The sequence below is a fragment of the Tamandua tetradactyla genome, chromosome 7 (genome assembly GCF_023851605.1).
Source record: "Tamandua tetradactyla isolate mTamTet1 chromosome 7, mTamTet1.pri, whole genome shotgun sequence".
Classification (NCBI taxonomy): domain Eukaryota; kingdom Metazoa; phylum Chordata; class Mammalia; order Pilosa; family Myrmecophagidae; genus Tamandua; species Tamandua tetradactyla.
The window spans coordinates 170,054,155-170,078,490 of record NC_135333.1 but is presented as its reverse complement, the minus strand read 5'-3'; the positions used below and the strand labels follow the sequence as shown (position 1 = coordinate 170,078,490).

The 24,336-nt window shown below is 39.7% G+C and overlaps 2 protein-coding genes and 1 pseudogene across 5 annotated transcripts in view; 1 reads left to right on the top strand and 2 right to left on the bottom strand.

The window, feature by feature from the left end:
- Nucleotides 1-2,109, bottom strand: part of ACTR6 (actin related protein 6) — a 29,963-nt gene extending 27,854 nt beyond the window's left edge. Inside the window, exons 1-2 of one of the 4 annotated variants that reach the window (XM_077111754.1) lie at nucleotides 1,963-2,109; nucleotides 480-597 (exon numbers count right to left, since the gene is read on the bottom strand). In XM_077111754.1, the coding sequence (XP_076967869.1) occupies nucleotides 480-597; nucleotides 1,963-2,030 (186 nt within the window). In that variant the 5' untranslated portion in view covers nucleotides 2,031-2,109. The remainder of the gene's footprint in view (nucleotides 1-479; nucleotides 598-1,962) is intronic. The other 3 variants (XM_077111751.1, XM_077111752.1, XM_077111755.1) reach the window with 3 other exon arrangements.
- A 4,026-nt stretch (nucleotides 2,110-6,135) lies between these two features.
- The window catches only part of BLTP3B (bridge-like lipid transfer protein family member 3B), a 176,117-nt gene continuing 157,916 nt past the window's right edge, over nucleotides 6,136-24,336 (top strand). Inside the window, 1 exon segment of the mRNA XM_077111756.1 lies at nucleotides 6,136-6,410. Coding sequence (XP_076967871.1) covers nucleotides 6,367-6,410 — 44 coding nt within the window. The 5' untranslated portion in view covers nucleotides 6,136-6,366.
- On the bottom strand, nucleotides 10,111-11,605 carry LOC143690348 (ras-specific guanine nucleotide-releasing factor RalGPS2 pseudogene; annotated as a pseudogene).

The following is a 24,336-nucleotide window of genomic DNA, read 5'->3' as shown; positions in this document are numbered from 1 at the left end:
AAATAAATTTAATTATCAAAGATATTTGAAGAATTTTTTTTAAAATCACATTAATATTTTCTAAATCATTGGTGTTTAGCTCTTCTCCAGTCTAATGCTATGTGAACTTCAAGCCAATTACCTTACTATGCCTTTCTCCTTTTGAAAATTCAAAAATTACACAACCAAAATTTCCAGGGTTCAATACATAGAGATGTGTCTTTACGTTTAATTTCTTAAAGCAATGTGCTCTTCTTGCTTGTCTTGTAACATAAATAAAAAATTCAGTACCCACAAGCAGTAAAATCTTGGTCATTTATTTTTACTGGGAAACTCTGATTTCAAAATTTGGTTTTAATAAGATCTTAGTTAAAATTAAAATCCCCTTTTCTCAGAGATCTAAAGATATTTTCACGCGTACACACAAAGGCCCATATATGCAATTAAATTATCTTTAAATGTGGGTCTACAGTGCTAGAAATGACACATAACTGGATTACCTTCTGAAAAGGCAGGATGTAAAAGAGTCCAGAGGGATCTTTTATTTCATCTATCTGGTTAGCTGTAAAGGTTTTAAGACGGGCTGTTTTTGACCTGAACTGACAGTTAGGAATAACCCTATAAGCAAAGAAACAAACAATAGAGTTATTCCCTAAATACTTGGTTCCTAAAAATACATTTATTTAAACACCAATGCCAAAAGAGGTTAGGACACCCCAAAACCAGCATCTCTCATACTGTCTTCAAATAACAAAAAATATCTTCTTTTGTTTTTAAGTTCAAGTATGTAGCATGCTCTATGCTGGACCCTTCACCTTTCTAAAATAATTCTCAAGAAATCTTTACAGGTGGATGCATATTCCTTCTGCTATTACACAGATGAGAGTAAGGGCTTGGGTAAAGGTCCTGGCCTTCTGGCTTTAATGAGAAAATTCTTGATACCATTCAGCTAAATGATTTGCAAGTTCGAATTCTGGCCATATAACTACATTTCGAATAAGTCAAAGATTGTCAATCAGCAAGATGGTACAGGGTACAGAAATACAAAGTAGTTTTAAACATGTTCCTGTCCAGCACTGAATTCACCTGGTTAGGGAGACAAACTAGAGCCATTATAAATCACACACACACACACACACGCACATATGTGCAACTACACAAACACACATATTATAGAGGATACTGGAATAATACTGTGAAAATGTTCCGTACCTGCTTATTTCACTTATATTTTCAACAAATTATATGTTTAAACATTCTGTGAGAACATGATTTTAAGGAGCTGCATTATATTCAATCTTATCATTGTTCTATGTTATCCAATTTGCTATTTTTCATCATGTAGCTTACCATCTTTTTGCTGCTGTATACAATGTCTAACTAAACAATATCCAACACCCGTGTACTCTTACCAAGCACCTCTAATTAATTCCTTAGATAACTGATTACAAAATAGAACTGCTATGTCAAAGGATATCAACAATGATACACAATGACAAAATATTTTCCAGAACTTCTGTATCAATTCACACTCTTAGGCAGTTTGTTAGCCCCATTAAAAATGAAAAAGGGGAAAAAAGGAAAAGAAAATAGAAATCCTGAGAATTTCAAACAGAAGCAAACGCATGTCTTTATTATTATATCGTTACGAGAAGCCTAGACACTTTGGGGTCCATGACCCCCAATGTGAGGATCTGATGAGAGACATAATCGTGTCCCCAGGAAAATGCAATAGACACCCAAAGTGTTGCGCACATTCCGGGGGTGCACGAACTTTGGGTACCCCCGGCCAAGAGGCTTCTTTGGAAGGCTACCTTCCTCGGCCACCTCCTCCACGGGACCGACACACCGCCCTCCTAAGCGGCCGCGCAGTCGGGGGACACCGTCCCTCAGCCCCGGCTCCAGCCAGGGCCGCCCCCGCGTCCCCCGTGAGCGAAGGCCGGCCGGGAAGGTGCCAGGCGCGTGGGAACCGGCGGCACTTACGAGACACTGTCATGGCTGTAGCCGATTTTGGCGTTGTAGGCCCCGTTATCCAGCACTAAGGTCGCCATCGCGGCCCACCGGCCAGCGCGCCACCGCCCCTTCTGCTCACGCTGTTTCCGGTACTCTATGGTTTCCGGGGCGGAGCGCTGACGCGTTTCCGGTCTCCCTGGCAACAGAGGACGCTCGAAGCCCGAGTCCACTAGGCAGTGAGCGCCGTCTTTTCAAGCCTAGCCGGTTTACTTGGAGGTGAGATCCGAAGAGAGTGGAAACTAATTGTTTTGTCGCCCATTGCCTGTTGGTCCTCTCCTTCGTCGCCTGAGTCACTCATGCAACTTTATTCTAACCTCTGCAGCGATCCGACTATTTTTTGATCCTCGAATAGTATTGTTCTTGGAGGATAAAATGTGAAAGTATACGCAACATAGAACTGATTCTGAGGTCTCTCGAACTTCATCTCCTGCTCCTCTCTGTCTGACTGTGGGATCCAATCATCTGGAATTACAAATGTGCTGTCCATCAACCTGCTTTGCTTTTCCACACACACTCACATTGTACTCCCCTCTTCCCTGGATTATGCCCCCTTCCTTCTTTAGGACTAAGTTCACATGTCTTTCTAATCTTCTCGACATCTGACACACTCCTTCCCCGTTTCCCTTTCTGGAATTAGGCGCCCTTCCTGGAATCAGGCGTCCTTTTATGTGCTCCAATAATACCCAGGGCTAACCTCTACATAGTATAACGGTTGAGCAAGAATTTTGAAATCTGATTTGGACTTTGCACGCAAAATGGGCTGTGACCTTGGTCGATGATGATAATGATTAGTATTTACACAGCTTACTGCATGCCTATATGCTGTTCTAAGAGCTGTATATATATTAACTGGTTTAATCTTTACAGTTCTATGAAGTTAGCTATTGAAATCAATGAGGTGGTGGTTAAGATTGCAGTCTCTGGAATCAAACTCCTAGGTTATATCATGACTTTGCAACTAACTGGTTTGGGGCACATTAATTAACCTCTCTGAGCCTTAGTTTCCTCACCTATAAAATGGAATAAAATGAGTACATTAATACTCCCTTTCAGAATTGTTTTATTAAGAGTAAATGATAAAATTCAAATGCCTGGCAGTTATTATCATCATATTTCATCATATGATCATCACCAGTCAATCTGCCTAGATGGCAAACTCCCTGAAGTCAGGTATCCTATTCTATTGGTGTTTGCATTCCTTTCTATTAAAAAGTTAACTGAGCTTTCAGGACATGGCAAAGCTGGAGGCGCCATCATGGGAGTCAACGTCCTCCACAGAGACCAAAGAGGAGTCTAAGAGCCAGCTCATCTACTGGAGGCTGCCGGTCAAGCTGTACGGGTTTCTGACCAGATGAACAAACTTTACCTTCAACCAAGTTGTGCTTAAAAGGTTTTTCATGAGTCCCTCCAAATGGCCCTCCCTTTCGTCTGGCAGAAGCAGCTGGCTGGCCGCGAAAACAAAACGTTTGTGGTTGTGGGGACCACAAAGACGACGTGCAGGTTCAGAAGGCGCCCAAACAGCTGGACCCGAGATGCAGCCTCAAGGCTTGGTGCAAGATGCTCACCTTCGACAAGCTGGCCCTGGGCCCTTCCAAGGACTGCGGCACCATCCTGCCTGATCTCGGGTCTCGGTGAAGGCCAGGAGGCCGACAGGAATTCCCGCAAGGCTCCAGGAACCTCGCACAGCTACTCCAAGCGCTGTGTCCACTCCAAGTTCCAAGGTGCCAGAAGTGGGCGCGCAAGCCGCGGGTACAAAACCAACCCCACATCCTGCCCTGTTGTTAAAACGCTTCGGGACCAAAGTTAATTATGTCTAAGTTTATTTACTTTATTTCTCTAAAATTACAATACAATTACAATACAATGCATAATACAATAACTTTATTAAACTTTTGAGTTCCATAATAGTTACTTCTTTGAAATGGAGTCCACATGTTCTAGCCACAACATCACACTACTTGCCATTTATAAAGCCACAAACTCTCACACTTCTGATCTTTTTCATAATGGTAGTCCACATGCCTAGTGAATTAATAATAGCTACATTCTATTGTAGCAGGCACTCTGCCAAGTACTTTACCGTCATTAATTCAGTTAATTCTCACAACAGTCTCTAGCGGTAAATAGCACCACAGAGTCCAGAGAGGTCCAATACTTTTACTAAGACCACAAATGCAATCTTTGACTTCAGCGTTAGTTCTTTCAACAAACTAAATTGGTTTATTTTTGAATTAGTATCTCTATGCAAATCCATCTTTGACCTACCAAGATAAAAGGAATCACTCCTTTCTGTGTGTTCTCATTGGACTTTCCTTCTGTTTCCATAATGATAATTATAAATGATAAATTTATTAAGAACTTGTACGTGCTAAGTGCTTTGTTAAACTCTTTATATGCATAATCTTACTTAATCCTCACAAAACCCTGTGAGATACTGTTATCGCCAACAGATGAGGTAATTGAGGCTGGGAGAGATTAAATAATTAGCCCAAGTTTACACAGCTCCAAAGTAGCTGTGCAACATCAGAGCCAAACATCGTCACGCTCAAGGATTTAACACTGTGACATTCCCTCCATGCCAGACTAAGCGGGTAGCAGGGACAGGGGTTTTGTTTTTTTTAAGTAACCGTCCATACTTGAACAATGATTGGTTTTGGTACGTGATAAATGTTAAATGAGTGAATCGTTAACCCCACACCGCTCTTTTCTCTTTAAAAACACCGAGTTACTCGACTATATGTACACCCAACAGCCAGGACGACCTCTCACCTTCCCTGAAGCACCCCTCAGGTGTATTGTAATTATTTTCCTCTATTAGAGAGCACTGAGTGGTCACTTTCGCCCCTGAAAAACGTTGATTTGGGGCTGATGAATTGCAGGCGTAAACCGTAGTAGCCCTCTCTGATATTTCAACAATTTTCCTTCCTTTATACAGAGTTTTTCCAAGTGACATTTTATATACCTATTTCTTTACATACAAAAACTTAGTGAAAAAAGGCTGGTATTAATCTGGTTTACAGATAAACTGAGGATAAAAGTTACATTATTTTCTCCATATTGACACAAATTAAAAATACCAGAGTCGGGACTAGGATTTAGGTCTTCCAGTGCCCAGGTCCAAGACTCTGTTAAGACACTTGTCACATCTTACTTCCTTTAGGACCGGACCAACCAGGGGAAGCATCACATTATAGCATTCAGCCGGCGGGAAGCAGAACACCCCGGCAAAGGGGAGAAACCACGGGAAGAACACGAAGAAAACTGAAGCACACTGAGCAAAGCAGCTGGAGCAGTTAGTGCAGCCGACCGCTAAATTCGGTGGAAATGAAAAAGAGAAGCGGCACGGAGGAGGAGCATTCAGTGATGGGGGCGGAAGGACGACACGTTTCGGGGACTGGGAATTAAGCACCCGAAGCTCCTGACAACATAACGGACCCCGCGCGGAACCCACGGCCGGGACCGGAACAGCGAAAATCCTACGCCGGCCCAGAGCCAGCGTTCGCCCCGCCCATGGTGCCCCGCCCACACCCGCCCCGAGCCAGCGCTCTCCCGGCCACGTCCGCCCCGCCCCACTCCCGGCCCGAGCTAGTGCTCGCTTCGCCCACGTCCGCCCGCCCCACACTCTTCCAGAGCGCGCGCTCGCCCCGCCCACGTCCGCCCGCCCACACCCGCCCCGAGCCAGCGCTCTCCCGACCACGTCCGCCCGCCCCACACTCGCCCAGAGCGCGCGCTCGCCCCGCCCACGTCGCCCCGCCCGTCACTCGCCCAGAGCGCGCGCTCGCCCCGCCCACGTCGCCCCGCCCGTCACTCGCCCAGAGCGCGCTCGCCCCGCCCACGTCGCCCCGCCCACGTCGCCCCGCCCACGTCGCCCCGCCCGTCACTCGCCCAGAGCGCGCTCGCCCCGCCCACGTCGCCCCGTCCCACTCCCAGCTAGAGCCGGCGATCGCCCCGCCCCACGCCGTCCCGCCCGTCACCCTCCCAGAGCCAGCGATCGCTCCGCCCACGTCGCCCCGCCCCACACCCGCCCAGAGCCAGTGCCCGCCCCGCCTCACGTCGCCCCGCCCCACACCCGCCCAGAGTCCGCGCTCGCCCCGCCCACGTCACCCGCCCACACCCGCCCCCCTCAGGTCTCTTAGGTGATGCTTCAGCTAAGATGGCGGCGGCGGCGGCGGTGGCGGTGGCCTGAGCGCGATGCTCCCGGTCCTTGGCGACAGCGGCTGCTGGGGCCTCGGCCGGGGCCTCGGGTCTCTTCCGGGCGTGAGCGGTCAGGCGTATCTCCTCCGGCCTGGTTAACCCAGACAACGAGGAGACGGCCACGAAGAGAGGAGGCAGTGAGGAACTGAGAGAGAGCTCGGCGCCTCCCGCCCCAGCACCATGGCTGGGATCATCAAGAAGCAGATCCTGAAACACCTCTCCAGGTCAGTGAGGGCTTCGGGAGTGGGGGCCAGCCGCCCTGCGCCCTCACCCGCTCGGAAGCCAGCCGGCGGCGTCCGCGGTGGGGGGGCGGTCCTCCCCCCGCTCGTGGCCGCTGCCGCCGGGACAGAGGTCGCGGCCCCCGAGCTCGCGTGGCCCGCGGCGGCCGGGGTGGCCTCGCGCGTCAGCGCCTGCTCCCGCTGCGGGAGAGGGCGGGCGTGGGAGGCGGCGTCTGGGGCCCCCGGCGCACCCACCTGGGACGACCTGGGCGTGGGGGGGCTCGCGCGGCTCGCCCGGGTGCCTGGGTGTGCGGTGCACGGACCTGGAGCGCCGGGGCGCCTGCAGCCGGGCCGAAGGGGCTGGGGCTGCCCTCCCAGCCAAGCGGGAGCCGTGCTGTTCTGCGCCCGCCCCGCCTCGCCTTGCCCGCCCGGGCACTTTGGAGGGCGCGCCTGTTTGCACGGTTAGGATTTGTTTTAGGTAAATAACGAGAGTTCCCAGCTTTGGCAACTTCTCTCTGGAGTCATTTTAGCCCCATTTCATTCTTAGGATTCAGTTTTTCTGCCCTTTTAAAACTGGGACCCATAAATTCTGGGAGTCAACATCTGTTGTGATAAACTGAAGACTTGGTCATTCTTTCCATTTCATAACGCGGTTTTAGTCAGAAACATGACTCAGTAGAGTTGGCAGTTACTGCTCTTGGCTTCTCCATATTTGCCTCAAGACACAGGCTAAATGAAGGATCGTGTTCCAAGTTGTTAAGAGTGAATGCAAAAAGCTTGGTTAGGACCCCTTCTTTATTTGTAAGTTAATGATTACCTGTAACTGATTTAAAGAAGAGACTCGTGTATAATGAAATACTTGTATAGCAAGCACAATTCTTTTGATTCTCTGGATTTTTTTATACCACAGTTTATATATTGGGAGACAAAATCAATATTTCTATGATTCAGCAAATATTTACCTCACTTGTAACATTGAATAAAACATAGCATAGTTTTTTTTTGTTTGTTTGTTTTAACATGGGCAGGCACCGGGAATCGAACCCCGGTCCTTGGGCATGGCAGGCAGGCATTCTTGCCTGCTGAGCCACCATGGCCCGCCCATGCATAGTTTTTAAAAAGTAACAAATTATAGCAGCGTTTACCAATATACGTTTCTTAGTATTGTCACTAAATGGCAAGTTTCTTTTAAAATTTTATAAATGGTCTAATACTGAATTGTTATTTTGAAAGAGGTTTTATTTATTTAAAACGGTTTTATGGAACTATATTCACAAACCATGCAGTCCATTCCAAAGTGTACAGTTGGTGGCTTTTAGAATGACAGTGTGCGTTCATCATATTTTCGTTACTCCAAAAAAGAAAAAACCCATGCCCCTTAGCAGTCACCTCTCAATCCCTTTATACTTTCCCAGCTCTATATAACCACTAATCTTTTCTGTCTTTATAGATTTATTATATTTATGTTTTATATAAATGGAAGCATACAATATGTAGTACTTTGTGTCTGCCTCCTTTCACTTAGCATAATGTTACTTTTTATTATTTTTTATTACAGAAGATTTACAGAAAAGTCTGTAGAAATTTCAGCGTTCCCATATACCTGGCTTTTGTTGACTCTTTGCATTAGTGTGGTACCATTGTTACAACTGATGTAAGAATATTAAAATAGTGCTATTAACTATAATCCATAGTTTACATTAGGTTCATTTTTTCCTATATGCCACCCTATTATTAACACCTTGTAATAGTGTCATTTCTTATACTTTGTGAAAGACCTTTCTTACATTTGTACTGATAACCACAGTCTGTTGTCCACAACAGGACTATGTGTTATGCAGTCCCATCTTTTATTTTTAAACTTTCATTCTAGTGACATACATGACCCAGAAATTCCCCTTTCAACCACATTCACAAACATAATTCAGCACCGTTAATTACACTCACAGTAATGTGCTACCATCGCCACTATCCGTTTCCAAACATTTACAAGCAACCTAAATAGAAATTCTGTACAAATTATGCATCATCAGTTTTCCATTCTCTGCTCCCATTCTCTCCCCCAGTAACCTGTATACTAGATTCTAACTCTATGAGTTTGCTTATTGTAAGTAGTTCATATTAGTGAGATCATACAAAATATTTGTCCTTTTGTATCTGGCTTATTTCACTCAACATAATGTCCTCAAGTTTCATCTATGTTGTCACATGCATCAGGACTTCATTCCTTCTTACGGATGAATAATATTCTACTGTATGTATATACTACATTTTGTTTATCCAGTCATTGGTTGTTGGATACTTGGGTGCTTCCATCTTTTGACAATTGTGAATAATGCTGCTGTAAATATTGGTGTGCAGGTGTCAGAGACCCTGCTTTCAGTTCTTCTGGGTATATTCTTACTGGTGGGATTGCCAGTTTATATGGCAGTTCTATACTTAGCTTTCTGAGGAACGGCCAAACTCTTCCACAGCACCTGCACGTTTTGCATTCCCACCAATAGTGAATGAGTGTTCCTATTTCCTCTACATCCTCTCCAGCACTTGCAGTTTTCTGTTTTTTAAATAGGGCCATTCTGGTAGGCATGAAATGATATCCCATTGTGGTTTTGATTTGTATTTTCCTAATAGCTAGTGAAGTTGAGTATCTTTTCATGTACTTTTTAGCTGTTTGTAGTTCCTCTGTGGAAAAATGTCTGTTCAGGTATTTTGCCCATTTTCTAATTGGGTTGTTTGTCTTTTTTTGGGGTGGTGGTGGTGCATGATCTGAAAATTGAACCTGGGTCTCCTGCATGGCAAGTGAGCATTCTGCTACTCAACCACCTGTGTACCTTTGTTTGTATTTTAATTGTTAAGTTGTAGGATTTCTTTATATTTTCAGGATATTAAACCTTTATCAGATAAGTGATTTCCACATACTTTCTCCCATTGAGTAGCTTGCTTTTGCACTTTTTTTATATTTCAGAAGTTTAGTGTTTAAAAAAGTCTCCCCTTGTCCCAAACAAAACAATGATAAAACCCAAACTCTAAACAAACCCCAACAACTCACGTTATTAACATTTCTAATTCATACACTCATGCTGTAGGAAAATGGGTGAGGCTCCAAACTCATTTGGAGTTAAAATGGAGGTTAAATAAACTTTTCAGGTGGGTTGCTGGTATAACCCTCACAGAGTTAAAGTATCTTTCTTTATATTTCAGTTCAAAACCAGCACCTGATGTAACTCATAAGAAATATGTGTTTCCTTTTTTAAAGTATGTCTAAAAAAAGGCGATTCCCCCTCCAAAATTAGTACAAATTTAAAAGAAATGCAAACTATCTACAATCTATTCCAAGCACAACACTGAAGATTCACACACAGTATTTGGTGTTTCATGTTGGTTTTCCTTTCATTCTTTTAAGGCGGTGGTTTCTACAGGTCAATTCAGAGATAAGGAGAAGCATGGTCCATGGTGATTTGTTTTGCAACTCCAGTTTGTCCTCTGGGACAAATTCACGTCATTCCCTGAAATGAGTGCTTTTTTTTTTTTTTGGTTCAGAACTCCAAAGGCTGGGCTCTTTCCTGGCACAGGGTTAGTTTATAGCTGGGGCTCTTTCGTCAGGTTCTTGTTCTCAGGAGCAATAGTTTACCTTTCTTCTTTCTTAAGCTTTTACTCAAAAGTCATCAAGTTTTTAGGAACCTGGGTTGTTTGTTACTTTGGCAGGCTGCACTCAAATGCTTAAATCACAGCATCGCATTCATTCTATTGCCAGCTTGAAATTTGTATGAATTTCCTTTCTCAGAGTCAGTCAGCAAGAAGAGATTGGATGCTCTGGGTTTATCAACCATCATCACCATCCATCTTACACAGATAAATTCTTATTTCATGTTGATTTGAAATGTTTTCTTTCTGTAGCTTTAAAGATTTGGCAGCATAGTAGAAAAGTTGTGTCCCACGCAAAGCTGTCCAATATTTTGTCCAAGATGCTACTGTAGGCTTTTTGCCTTCTTTTAACAAAGTTTTTCTCCTGAGAACACCTTGAATAGTAATGGCTCCTGGATATAAATGTACAGCCAAATCTTCTGATTCTGCAGAACTTTCAAAAGCAGTTCATGAAGTTTCTTTGCTTAGTTCAGAACCATTGCTGTTACCTATTGATATTCTACTAGAAAGTTTAGAACTTTCAGCTTGGTCTCGAGATGATGCATGGGGCTCCATGACACTGTCCTAAAAGATGTCTTGACCCTGCGTTTGGGAACATTGCACTCTTAAACTCTGCTGTGTTCATTTTATGAATGAATTATAACTCAAGCTATGACATTTCCTATGTCCATGTGGAATCAGGTGCCGAGGGGATGGGACTGTCTGTGGTAGCAAGGCTTCTTCAGCTGCTACACTTTTTCTTCCACTTTGTGGAGATGCTCCTACTTCTGGACCTACTAAATCTTCTCTGGAAGCAGTAGAACGTGGTATGCTTATTCCTGCTTCTATTTTTAATGAAAGCTTGTAATTATCATCTTCCACAAACTTCTGTAGTTATTCTATATTCTAAACAGAGTTCAGATATTTTTGGACATGAGGCAACATAGGAATATCATATTCAGGAATATCATATTCAGGATTGCTGTAAATTAGAAATTATTCAAAGGATGTTATTCATTAAATTTGATCTTTGCTCATGCTCTAAGAATGCTGCCAGTTGATGGGTATGCTGAATCAATGTATGTTAAATCTGACAAATAGATACCTAAATAGGGAATGCAAAGTGTCAGCTTTAAACTACTTATATAACTTCTGAATCTTTTGTAGTTACTCATCACATATTCTAATTTTTCAAATGTAGCTTCATCTTTTCGACTTAATAACGCCCATATTTTAGTCAACTTGAAAATCGGGGCACTTTGTAAACCAGAAACCACTGCCATAAGTGCATGAAGATTATTCAGCTCATATAGTTTCTTAGCAGTTTTAATATAGTGGCTCAAAACTTCTGCTCTAATTTTTAATACTTGAGCATGAAGAATCTCTCTAATGACCCAAAAGCTTACATGGTTAAATCATCTTGTGCAGGCAACTGCATTTGGAGCAGAACTTTATTTTTCTTTTTTATTCCATCCACAACTTGAAAGCTCAGCTGGTTGAATGGCTTTAAGTACTGGAACAACCATTAGTATTGTCTGGCCTGCATCATATTCTGGTGTAACCAGTAGAGTTGGCATCTCTCATTCAGCACCTGCTGCCACTTGGGTGAGGGGAATGAGCTGGATCCACCTGGTCCGCACCTGAGGTGGGGGAGGACAGCGGACCTGGGGAGGACAGCGGACCTGGCGAGGGTGAGAGCCAAGCAGGCGGCCCAAAAGCTGCAGCAGTGGGGGGTGCTCCCCTCTTTTTCACTTTCTTGACAAAGTCCTTTGAAGTAGAACATCACTGTAATTTCAAAGCCAGATAAAGAACAGTAAGAAAATAAAATTACACACCAATTTCTTTAATGGGTATAGATGCAAAAATTTTCAAGAAAATACTTGTGAATGAAATCCAACTGCACATTTAAATAATTATACACCATGATCAAGTGGGTTTATCCCACATATGCGAGGGTGGTTGAACATAAGAAAATCAATTAATATAACACACCATATTAACAAATTGATGGAGAAAAACCACATGATCCTCTTGATTGATGCAGAAAAGGCATTTGACAAAATCCAGCATCCCTTCTTGCTTAAAACACTTAGAATGATAGGAATGGAAGGAAACTTTCTCAACGTGATAAAGGGCATATATGAAAAACCAACAGCTGACATCGTACTCTGTGGTGAAAGACTGAAAGCTTTCCCATTGAGATTGAGAGTAAGGCAAGGATGCCCACGGTCACCACTGTTATTCAGTGTTGTACCAGAAGTTCTAGCTAGAACAATTAGGCAAGAAAAAGAAATGAAAGACATTGAAATTAGAAAGGAAGAAGTAAAACTTTCACTATTTGCAGATGACTTTGATCATATATATAGAAAGTCCCCCCAAATCTACAACAAAGCTACTAGAGCTAATAAACAAGTTCAGGAAAGTGGTAGGATGCAATATCAACACCCCCAAATCAGTAGTGTTTCTATACGCTAGTGGTGAGCAATCTGAGAAGGAAATCAAGAAAAAAATTCCATTTATAATAGCAACTAAAAAAGTAAAATATATAGGAATAAATTTTTTTTTTTTTGCAGAAAAAGATATAGAATGTTAATATAGAGAAGAGAATTAAAATAATAATACTAATAATATATATATATAAAAAGGAAAAAGAAAAAAAACAAAAACAAAAGATACAAACACACAAACAAACAAACAAAAAACCATATTTCAGGTGCAGCTTCATTCAGTGTTCCAACCTAGTTACATTACACTTAGGTATTATTGTGCTGTCCATTTTTGAGTTTTTGTATCTAGTCCTGTTGCACAGTCTGTATCCCTTCAGCTCCAATTACCCATTATCTTACCCTGTTTCTAACTCCTGCTGGTCTCTGTTACCAATGATATATTCCAAGCTGATTCTCGAATGTCGGTTCACATCAGTGGGACCTTACAGTATTTGTCCTTTAGTTTTGGGCTAGACTCACTCAGCATAATGTTCTCTAGGTCCATCCATGTTATTACATGCTTCATAAGTTTAGTCTGTCTTAAAGCTGCATAATATTCCATCATAGGTATATGCCACAGTTTGTTTAGCCACTCGTCTGTTGATGAACATTTTGGCTGTTTCCATCTCTTTGCAATTGTAGATAATGCTGCTATAAACACTGGTGTGCAAATGTCCGTCTGTGTCTTTGCCCTTAAGTCCCTTGAGTAGATACCTAGCAGTGATATTGCTGGGTCGTAATCCATTCTGCCATTCTATGTCTTTTGATTGGGAAATTCAGTCCATTAACTTTTAGTATTATTACTGTTTGGATAATATTTTCCTCTACCATTTTGGCTTTTGTATTATATATATCATATCTGATTTTCCTTCTTTCTACACTTTACTTCATACCTCTCTCTTCTGTCTTTTCGTATCTGCCTCTAGTGCTCCCTTTAGTATTTCTTGCAGAGCTGGTCTCTTGGTCACAAATTCTCTCAGTGACTTTTTGTCTATAAATGTTTTAATTTCTCCTTCATTTTTGAAGGACAATTTTGCTGGATATAGGAGTCTTGGTTGGCAGTTTTTCTCTTTTAGTAATTTAAATATATCATCCCACTGTCTTCTAGCTTCCATGGTTTCTGCTGAGAAATCTACACATAGTCTTATTGGGTTTCCCTTGTATGTGACAGATTGTTTTTCTCTTGCTGCTTTCAAGATCCTCTCTTTCTCTTTGACCTCTGACATTCTAACTAGTAAGTGTCCTGGAGAACGCCTATTTGGGTCTATTCTCTTTGGGGAGTGCTGCACTTCTTGGATATGCAAATTTAGGTCTTCATAAGAGTTGGGAAATTTTCAGTGATAATTTCTTCCATTAGTTTTTCTCCTCCTTTTCCCTTCTCTTCTCCTTCTGGGACACCCACAACACGTATATTTGTGCGCTTCATATTGTCATTCAGTTCCCTGATCCCCTGCTCAAGTTTTTCCATTCTTTTCCCTATAGTTTCTGTTTCTTTTTGGAATTCAGATGTTCCATCCTCCAGTTCACTAATTGTAGCTTCTGTCTCTTTAGATCTACCATTGTAGGTATCCATTGTTTTTTCCATTTTTTCTTCTTTGTCCTTCACTCCCATAAGTTCTGTGATTTGTTTTTTCAGATTTTCTATTTCTTCTTTTTGTTCAGCCCATGTCTTCTTCATGTCCTCCCTCAATTTATTGATTTGGTTTTTGAAGAGTTTTTCCATTTCTGTTCGTATATTCAGCATTAGTTGTCTCAGCTCCTGTATCTCGTTTGAACTATTGGTTTGTTCCTTTGACTGGGCCATATCTTCAATTTTCCGAGCGTCATCCATTATTTTCTGCTGGTGTGTGGGCATTTGATCAGATTTCCCTGGGTGTGGGACCCAGCTGGTTGAAAGGTTTTTCTGTGAAATCTCTGGGCTCTGTTTTTCTTTTCCTGCCCAGTAGGTGGCGCTCGTGGCGCTCGTCTGTCTGCACCGCAGTCGGCCCGGGAAACCGCGCGTGGAGGCGGGGGTCGCTGGCCGCCGCCTTGGGAGAGTGTGGGTCCTAATTGCCCAGCTGGCCCGAAACACCAAGCGTGACGGGAGGGCCCCGCTATCCAACGTTCCCAGTCAGACCGGGGAGCCACGTGCGTGGAGGGGACCCCAGTCGCCAGCCGCCCCGGCCGGGAAAGCGCGCGCCCCTCGGGTATCTCACCACAGCAGATTTTCCCTGCCCGTTCAGCTGTTCCAGAATGGGGTACGCTGTCTTTTTGGTCTCTGTCGTGACTCCGGGAGCTGTTTTGTATTGTTTCTGTTTCTTTAGTTGCTTTTCTGGAGGAGGAACTAAGACCCGCGCGTCTTACTAAGCCGCCATCTTCTCCGGAAGTCCCTATAGGAATAAATTTAACCAAAGATGTAAAGAACTTGTAACAGAAAACTACAAATCATTGCAAAAGAAAGCAAAGAAGACTGAAATAAATGGAAGGAAAGTCCACGTCATTGGATTGGAAGGCTGAATATTTTTAAGATGTCAGTTCTACCCAAGTTGATTTATGGATTCAACACAATCCCAATCAAAGTTCCAACAACCTACTTTGCAGGAATGGAAAAACCAGCCATCAAATTTATAGCTCACATAGCCAAAAACGATCTTGAAAAAAAAGAATGAAATTGGGAGCACTCACACATTTCATGACTTTAAGGCATATTACAAAGCTACATTGCTTCAGACAGGATGGCACTGGCATAAAGATAGATATATTGGAATTGAATTGAGAGTTCAGAAATAGAGGCTCATACCTATGGCCAGTTGATAAGGCTGCCAAGTCCACTTAACTGGGAGAAAATAATCTGTTCAATATGTGGTGCCAGAACTGGATATCCATATGCAAAAGAATCAAAGGGAACCCCTCTCTCACACCTTATACAAAAATTAACTGAAAATGGATCAGAGATTTAAATATAAGAACCAAGACTGTAAAACTCTTAGAAGAAAATGTAGGGGGGGTATCTTCAAGAATTTTTGGTAGGCAGTGGTTTCATAAACTTTACACCCAAAGCACAAGCAATGAAAGAAAAAATAGATAAATGGGACTGCCTCAAAATAATCTATTTATTTTATTTTTTTATAATTTAGATGAGGTCTGACTTTTATGTCCTCCAGCCTTTCTCCTACCCAGTTTCACAAGAAAATCCAGTTGTACAGGAAATAATTTGAATGTCTATTTTCTCAATTTTCCCAAGGGTGCTAGTATGTTGATAGGATCATTCTTGATGCCTAGGAGACAAGTTAATTTATTCAGTCCGTGGATACCATAGGCCTTAGAGCATTAGAAGAGTTTAATTCTCTTGTGCACCTCCAGTTGAGAAAGGTTCTGAAAAATTAAGAGCTAAGTTAATGACTTACTTCCTAAAACTAGACAATACCCTTGTATTCAGAATTGAGTCTTTAGGATTACATTTTAATATCTGTGATTTCTAATAACTGTGTCATAAATAATAATGAGGATTATTTTTCAGAGATGAGTTTTTGTAACACTTGACTTTTCAGATGTTTTGTATTTTAAAAAGTTCTTATCTCAGTTGCCTGACGAGTAACATATTCATATTCTTGGTTGATCTTAAGCTATTGCCATTAACTTCTAAGAAAAATGCACTTACTTAGAAGTCTAAAGGGAATTCACAAACCAAGCAAGGTAGATGCTGTGATAAATTACGTATATTCAAATTGGAATGAATTTTTTATATAACCTGGTTCATGTTTAATTTTATAGGTCATCTAGCAGTAAATATTATTATATTGATGTAGTGGTCTGGACTATAGTTTAATACAATTTAACTGAAAATACTTAAGAACATATTACTTTCTAATAGCAGATATCTCATAGGGCTGGTGGATGCAATTTGTGGCACCTTCTCAAAGAGGCCTTCCTGGTCAGAGTTTAAAATTGTGAACCCAGTCTCACATGATGTCTAACTTCTGCTTGATATAATTTTCTCTGTAGCACCCATCACCTGACATAATATTTAATTATTTGTCATTTATCTTCACTAGAATGTAAACTTCATGAGGGCAGAGAATTTTGTCTAAATCTGGCATAGTATAGGCCCTTAGTAATTATCTGTGGGATGAATGGTACAAATGAGCAGACTCCTGCTCACACTGCCATTTTTTAGCACACGCTGTGTGCTGCCAATATTGTCATGGATTTTGGGTATGATCACTTTCCTTGTGGTTTTAGGAAGCAATGGGTAATTGAATCATTGAACGAATGTGGTATTTGATGGCTTGGAAGCCACTGGAAACCTTTGAACTGAGGCTCATCCTGGCAGCCATAAATTATAAATATAATAAATTATAGGAGGGCAAGGGTAGAAGCAGAAACCAAATTAAGAGACTGTTTTCACTATTTAAGTGAGGGAGGGTCTGATATAGACCATATGGGTGCAGTAGAGTTATTGATATAGTCAGGTTTTAGATGTATTTTGAAGGTAGAGCCATAGGATTTGCTGACATATCAGATGTGAATTGAGAGGGAAAGAGAGAAGTCAAGGATGGTTTCCTAATTTTTGACGTAAGCAGCTGAGAAGATGGAATTGCTGTGAACAAAGTTGGAGAAGACCACAGGAGGAGTGGCTTATGGAGAAGATCAGAAGTTTGATTTTGGATACTTTAATTTTGGGTTGCCTGTTGGATGTCTAAATAGAAATGCCCTCCCTTTTATTTGTGATCTTAATTAGAGTACACGTTTTAGTCTGGCAACAGCAGTGGGTGTGTTTTTGTTTGGTTTTCCATTGGTTTATGCAATAGGTAATTACTGCAAAGTGAATTACAAGTTGAATTTTAGGGGACAGTTATTATTATTATTATTTTGCTATTAAATACAATATGTGGAAGTATCTGAAATAGCATGATGCCACATATTTCCTTTCACATTAATTTCCGTCTTAAACCAGACATTGATTCTTGAAGAAATTACTTTCAGTAGATTGATTTGAAAAGTTCAGGTAAAAAGAGGTTGGATGCTGGTCCAGTGAATGTTTTAACATTACCGTCCTAGAATCTTAGATCAGAAAGGATATATGTTCCTGTCCCAGAGAAGGAAGTAGCATTGAGATCTGTGACTTGCCTGAGTTCTGACAGATGGTACTGAATGGTAATCACTGATTCAACATTTTCATTTCATCATCTATGTTGGTTCCTGCGTAACAATTTGCTTTTCTTTTATCAAGTTTTCAGCATTTCCCTTATGTTTGATGTTTCACCATCCTACTGCAGTTTCCCTTAGGATATTCTTTTATTATTAGGGTATCCTTTGTCTGCAGTCCTTTGGAGTTGAGGCAACATAATCTTTGACTCTGCAGTCATTTGAAATTGGGGAAACAAAATTTCTCCATTCATTTCTTTGCCTTAGTACTGCAGTTATCAGTCTAAACTTTTCAAAATTTGGTTGATCTTTTACCAGTTATATATTTTTAAAATTCTGCATATTACTTAGGATGAGTAATTTAATATTTCCATTAAATACCAGTTTATATTTAACCAATTGGTATTAGTAATTGGAGCTTAGTTTGAATGTAAGGTCACAGATTTTATGACCATTTCCATGAGTGAAACATAAGCAGTTATCATATCAAGGGCAAGTTATTAAAACCAAATTGAGAGCTGAAGCAAATGGGATTGCGGATATGGTAATTTATTGTTTGATTTTTCAGGTATTAGTTTCACTCTTAGGCTGTGTGAAAATTCTTTGTCTTACTGTTCATTTTTCTCCCATCCATGATGAATTTTATGTGTAAAATTTGAATCTCTATATTAGTCTGTTCTTTAAGGCTTAATTTTAGGTGTGTGTATGTACTATTCTTCTACCCAAAAATACCTTTGAAAGAGGGATTTCTGCTTTTTTTGCTGCTGCTAACATCATCCAGGATTATATTCCTCTTCCATTGTCTATTTATAATTTCATCATTAAGAATTAATATTTAAAGATAAACTTAGTGATACCAGAAAATTCAGTGATTTTTAAAATTCAGTAAAACTATATTTTTAGATATTTGGGTTTCTGTCATAAATTTGTACTTCTGTAGTGATACGATACAACTTTATATAACAGAGATGTTCTATAAAACAGAGCATTCATACATTAACTGTAAGATTTATCTTATCTTCAAGTAATAAATATGGTCATTCCCAGTGATAGGCCATTCATTTATTTTTTCTATTAACACTTAAAGAAAGTTCTATAAGAGAGATACAAATAAAATTAAAAAGTAGGAATGTCTTTTGGAAATTTAGTCCTGGTAAATAAATAGAATTCAAGATAGAGTATAATAAGTTTTAAAAGAGAGGCACAAAGTACTATGCGACTTTTTTTTCAAGCATATCTTTATATTATTACTCATCTACTTATACACTGGATAAAGGGGGTTTCACTCGCAAGGTTTTTGCAATTACATAGCTACAAGATGAAAGCTAAATAGATACACAATCATTATCAAAGATTAAGGCTACTGAATTACAGTTCACCAATTTCAGATATTTCCTTCTGGCTATTGTACACACAAGAAAGTAAAAAGAAATATCTGTATGATGAATCAGTAGTCATAATTATTTGTTAAATCCTAACTTCTCAGTAACTGCTCCTCTTTCTCATTTGATCATTCTCTCGATCTTCAGAGCTATCTGGGCAAAATGACCTTTCTAACTTCTTCTTGCTGTAAAGGGGTATTGACATTATGGGGTAGAGGAATGAAACTGGTTGATGTTCTTAGAGAGACTGGTACCTCTGGGTTTCAGGGCTTATCTGGCACAGGAACAATCTGAAGGCTTTAAGTTTTTGAAAAAAATAAACTTAATAGGTAAATTTTTATAGCCTAGGATATTCTTTGGGGTTTTCAAGAATACTGTTGCTTGGGCCCTGGCATATGGTGGCAATTGGTAATATCTGACTGAAGCTTATATAAGAACAACCTCCAGAATGACCTCTTGACTCTATTTGAATCTCTAAGCCATAGAAACTATATGTTGTTTCATTTTTCTTCCCCCTTTTGGTCAGGTAGACATTGTCATCCCATAATGCCAGGGCCTGAGGAGTCATGTCCCACTTTGTTAGGGAGACTTTCACCCCTGGGAATCATGTCCCAGGTAGGTGAAGGTAATGAGCTTTAAATGAAGGAGAGGCAATAACTGGCCTAAATGTCAGAGAAACTTTTTAAAAAAATTATAAAATCATCCTGGAGGTTATTCTTACGCATTGTATAGATATCCCCTTTTTAGTTTGAGGTGTATTGGAGAGGCTAGAGGGAGGTGCCTGAAACTGTAGAGCTGTTTCCAATAATCATGTTTCTTGAAGATGATTGTATAATGATATAGCTTTCGCAGTTTGACAGTGTGATTGTGAAAACCTTCTGTCTGATGCTCCTTTTATTTATGGCCTGGACAGATGAGTAAAAAATATGAATTAAAAATAAATAATAGGGGCAACAAATGTTAAAACAAATTGAGTGGATTGAAATACTAGTGATCAGTGAAGGGGAGTGGTAAGGGGTATAGAAAATAGAGGGAACAAAGGTTAAAATACATTGGGTGGGTGGAAATACTGGTGGTCAGTGAGAGGGAGGGATAAAGGGTATGGGATGTGTGAGTTTTTCTTTTTTTTTTAAATTTCTTTTTCTGGAGTGATGCAAATGTTCTAAAAGATGATCATGGTGATGAATATACTACTATGTGAATGTGTTGTGAGCCATTGATTGTGCACCATGTATGAAATGTTTGTATGCTAAGAATATTGTATGTTGTTTATCAATAAAAATGTTTTTTGAACTTACAAAATAAAAAGCAGGTAAATGACAGCTTGAGCAACATAAAATGAATAATTATTAAACCTGTTTTCTGGCTAGCGTATGCATGGAAAGGAAGTTAAGAGTAATTTAGGCCCTCCAAATTTGGCTGCAACTTTATTTCTTCCATTCTTCAATACTATATATTTTTCCTGTCTTTTTTGGTCTTGTTTCCTCTAGCCAGATTGTCTTTATCCCTTCAGGACAGACCATCCTCTCAGGTTACATTTTACTTGTACATTTTCCATGGACTTCTATGGGACACTTTAACCAGGCCAGTCTTCACTGTCCTTCATCTTTGAATGCTTATAGGTTGGTTTGGTTTATTAAAACAAAGCCTTCATGTTTGTCCTGTAGACTGTCATTTCTTTAAGAGGCCAGTGACTGCTTGTTATATTCACCATTGTATCTTCAACATCTGTCATAGTATATAGTAGTTATTCAAAAGCCTTTTTAACTGACTGGATGGAAAAAATGTATACTACTTTGGCCTCAATAGAATAAATAGAATATAAATTGGTTGCCCTGAATACATTTTTGGCAGGTTTTAAAGCTTGACTCATATCTAGAAATTTAAGATTATTTAAATTAAAATCAAGATTAAATTTTTTTTTCCTGATAACTACTGTAGTTCTCCAGTTTACTTTGAGTATATAGATATAGTCTATTCCTGGGTATGTCTTTTGTTTGTGGACTATTTTTCATAAGCAACTTTTACACTTCAGTATTCTGTATGAAATGAGGATTACAGTTTTTACCCATTTAACTAGGGCTTTTGGCATTTAAACTAATTTGATAACTTGTATTTGTAGATTACTTATCTTGTAAAGTGCTTATCTTAATTGGTTTTATTTAATGTTAAATTATACAGTTCAGTCTTTGTAAAGCTTTCATTTTTGTTGATTAGCATTTTAATACAAAAATTTTAAAAATACATGTATTTTATATGGTATTAGTGATAGTAATACTAGAGAGAATGAAGAAAATCCTAAATGGAATTCATCTTAGAATTTAAGCAGTGTTTGCCTTTAGTTAGTCCGGTGTAAAACGTAACTGTATTTTTTTCAAATGTATCACAGCTAAATATTTTTATCATATCATTCCTTTCCTCTCCCTTCCCTTAAACTTGCTCCCTTCTGTGCCCTTGTATACCCATTCCCTGCAGCGATCCCTGCTGGCTTGGTGGAGATTGGCTTGCTGTGAATTTCATAAGCACCCAAGTGAGTACCAGAGGAGTCTAAGAAACCCTGGCAACTGACTACTTGCTTTCACCAGGAATAGGGACTTTTTGTCTGAATTTCCTGCCCTCAGGTAATACTTCAATTCCCCATCCTTTTTCTTTTTTCTCTAAATGCACACAGTCATTATGCCCCATGTAGAGATACTTTGAGAATATTTTCTAGTTCTTATTTGCTTTAGTTAGGTACCAGTTTAATTTTCTTGATTACGTAGCCACAAGCTCAAGCAATTCCTGTCTTGGAATGTCTTATTCTAACTTATAAGGCTTGGCAACATACTTAAGGTGCTATAAACAGTTCTTTCTGATCTTGCAAGAGAATTCTGTAACTCATAGCCAGCTGTTTGGAAATTGTAATTAGCATTTGATCTATTTTTTAATGATTAAGGCTTTATGGTCTCATGTAACTAGTGAGGTATGAAAGTGCTTTTGATAAAGAAGATGTTTTGATCAATTCTTGTATTCATAATTGAAGAACTTAAGTTTGTTTTGTGTATTTAATATTAACTCTCTTTATCAAATAGATTGAAATAACTCTCTTTCATTTGTTAAATCCTGTCTTCTCATTTGTTGAATCCTACCCTCTCTTGAAGAGCAGTGAAAATGGGATTCAGTTTTGAAGAATGTAGGGATTTTCCCCCATTCTGTTCTTCTCATCCTCTGCCCCTTTTTAACATTTGTTATCAGAGAATGCAATTAGTTTTTTTTGGGAGGTGCATGGTCCAGGAATCGAGCCTAGGTCTCCTGCATAGCAGGCGCGAGTGAGCTACCCTTGCACCACCCTCTTTTTTTATTTAGCAATTAGGTTTTAAAACCAGATTCATAGAAATGGTACTGAATCATGTTGAACTTTTTCTTTCGACTTAGGACTCAGTGACAAACTTGGAAATTCATATCACTGAACACTTCTAATCCATGGGAAATGTATCTACCAAAAAAAAAAAGTATATATATTCTAAAAGTCTAGCAAGAAATTGTCTACTAAAGATTATCCACGAAAGGAATTGTATAAATCATTGCATATTTACCCTAGGAGTAATGAGACAGTTGTGGAACTTGTTGGCCTAGATAACAATTGCATAGGTATGCTGATCTAATATTGTTTTCCATTCTTGGTGCCTGCATTGATTCCTTGCTATCATTTGAAGATTTAGATCTCAACTGAAATTGCCAAGGAAAGAAAGCCATTTAAATTTCAGGTGGATTATTTAAGGAAACTTTGAGTTTCATTCTGAAGTAATATTTATAGGGAAGGTCTTTTCTTGTTTATAATGGCATTCAAAGATGGTTCCAATTTTTTGTATACCTGTAGTAAGCTCTGGGACCCTTGCTCATAAAGTATAGTCATAATGTCATCCTTTGCTTTTTCTAGATTATACCTCTTTAACCTATATCTTAGGTTAGCGTGTGCTTAGTTTATTGTAGATGAGGCATTATGATTTTATTCTAAATTTAATGACAGCTGTCCATGTATTTATCCAACTTGCCTAGCAAGCTCAATTCTATTTTCTTCTTTTACCTTTTCATTTTCATCAGTCATGATTCCTTTTTGTGTATGTAGCTCTTGAGTTTATCCCTAATCCTAAACCTGGCACAGAGCAGGCTGATTGGCACATAGTAGATATCAATGATTGGATATCTCTGCTTCACTAACCAGATTTAACATTTCTTGTGTCATGTTGCAATTATTTGTATTTCTTTCTTGTCTCGTACTTCCCTATTCCATCTCTGACACTGTTATTAGAGAGACCTTTCTAAAATACTTATTTAACCTTTAATTTCTTGCTAAAAATCTTTCAATGGCTCCTATTTAAAATTGTTTAAAAATTTTCATTTTAGTATCAATATGTATTTGTTTAAGGAATCTTAAATAGAACCTCACTCCATAAAACAAAGGTAGAGCTGCCATAGTTGGATTGACATTTAGGGGACTCAGCTGGCATGTTCATTTTCATTTTTATTTCTTCTCTTTCCAAACTAACCAATACCCTTATACTTCATCTGTATGTGACCCTATAACCTCAACATGTTGCTGCCTCTGCCTGAAATGACCTCCTCTGTCTTACTCGTCTGCAAAAACTTATTCTTAAAAACAGTTCAAGGGCTGCCTCCTCCATGGAGTCTTCCCAAAGCAATCTTCTTCACTTACAACAGAATTGATTGTCCTCTTCCATGTTCCTCCATCATATCATTTTATTGTAACAGCTATCACACAGTGCCTTTTAGTTATATGGTGTAGTTAAACCATAGTATACCACCATGATTTGTTGACATGGTTGTTTCTAGTAATAAACTGTGAGGTTCTTGAGAGCAGTAATCATGTCTTACACATCTTAGTTTCCCAAGAGCCTAAATAATAGCTGCTATATAGGTGTTCAAATTTTGCCATGAAGGATCCATGTCTAGTCTCACATCTTTTGCTGTCTCAACAGAATCCAGAAACACAAATTTTAATGTACGAACTATCAATTTCAAATGTTAGCAACAAATTTAGTTTAATTTTTTTTTTTAAAACATTTTGCAGTCCAGACCAAAACATATCTGTGGGCAGAATATAGATCACAGACTGTGAATATATAGCTTTGAGCTTTGTCTTGTTCATCTTTTTCTTTTCATTCTTTAGATGTTTATATAGAAAAACTGATTTATACTTATATTCTTTTTGTTTGCACACATACTACAAAAATAACCAAGCCAAACAGACTGTGTAAATCGGGAATGCTCAAAAAAAAGGTAATTTGAGTTCTAAGTTGTCATGAGCATACC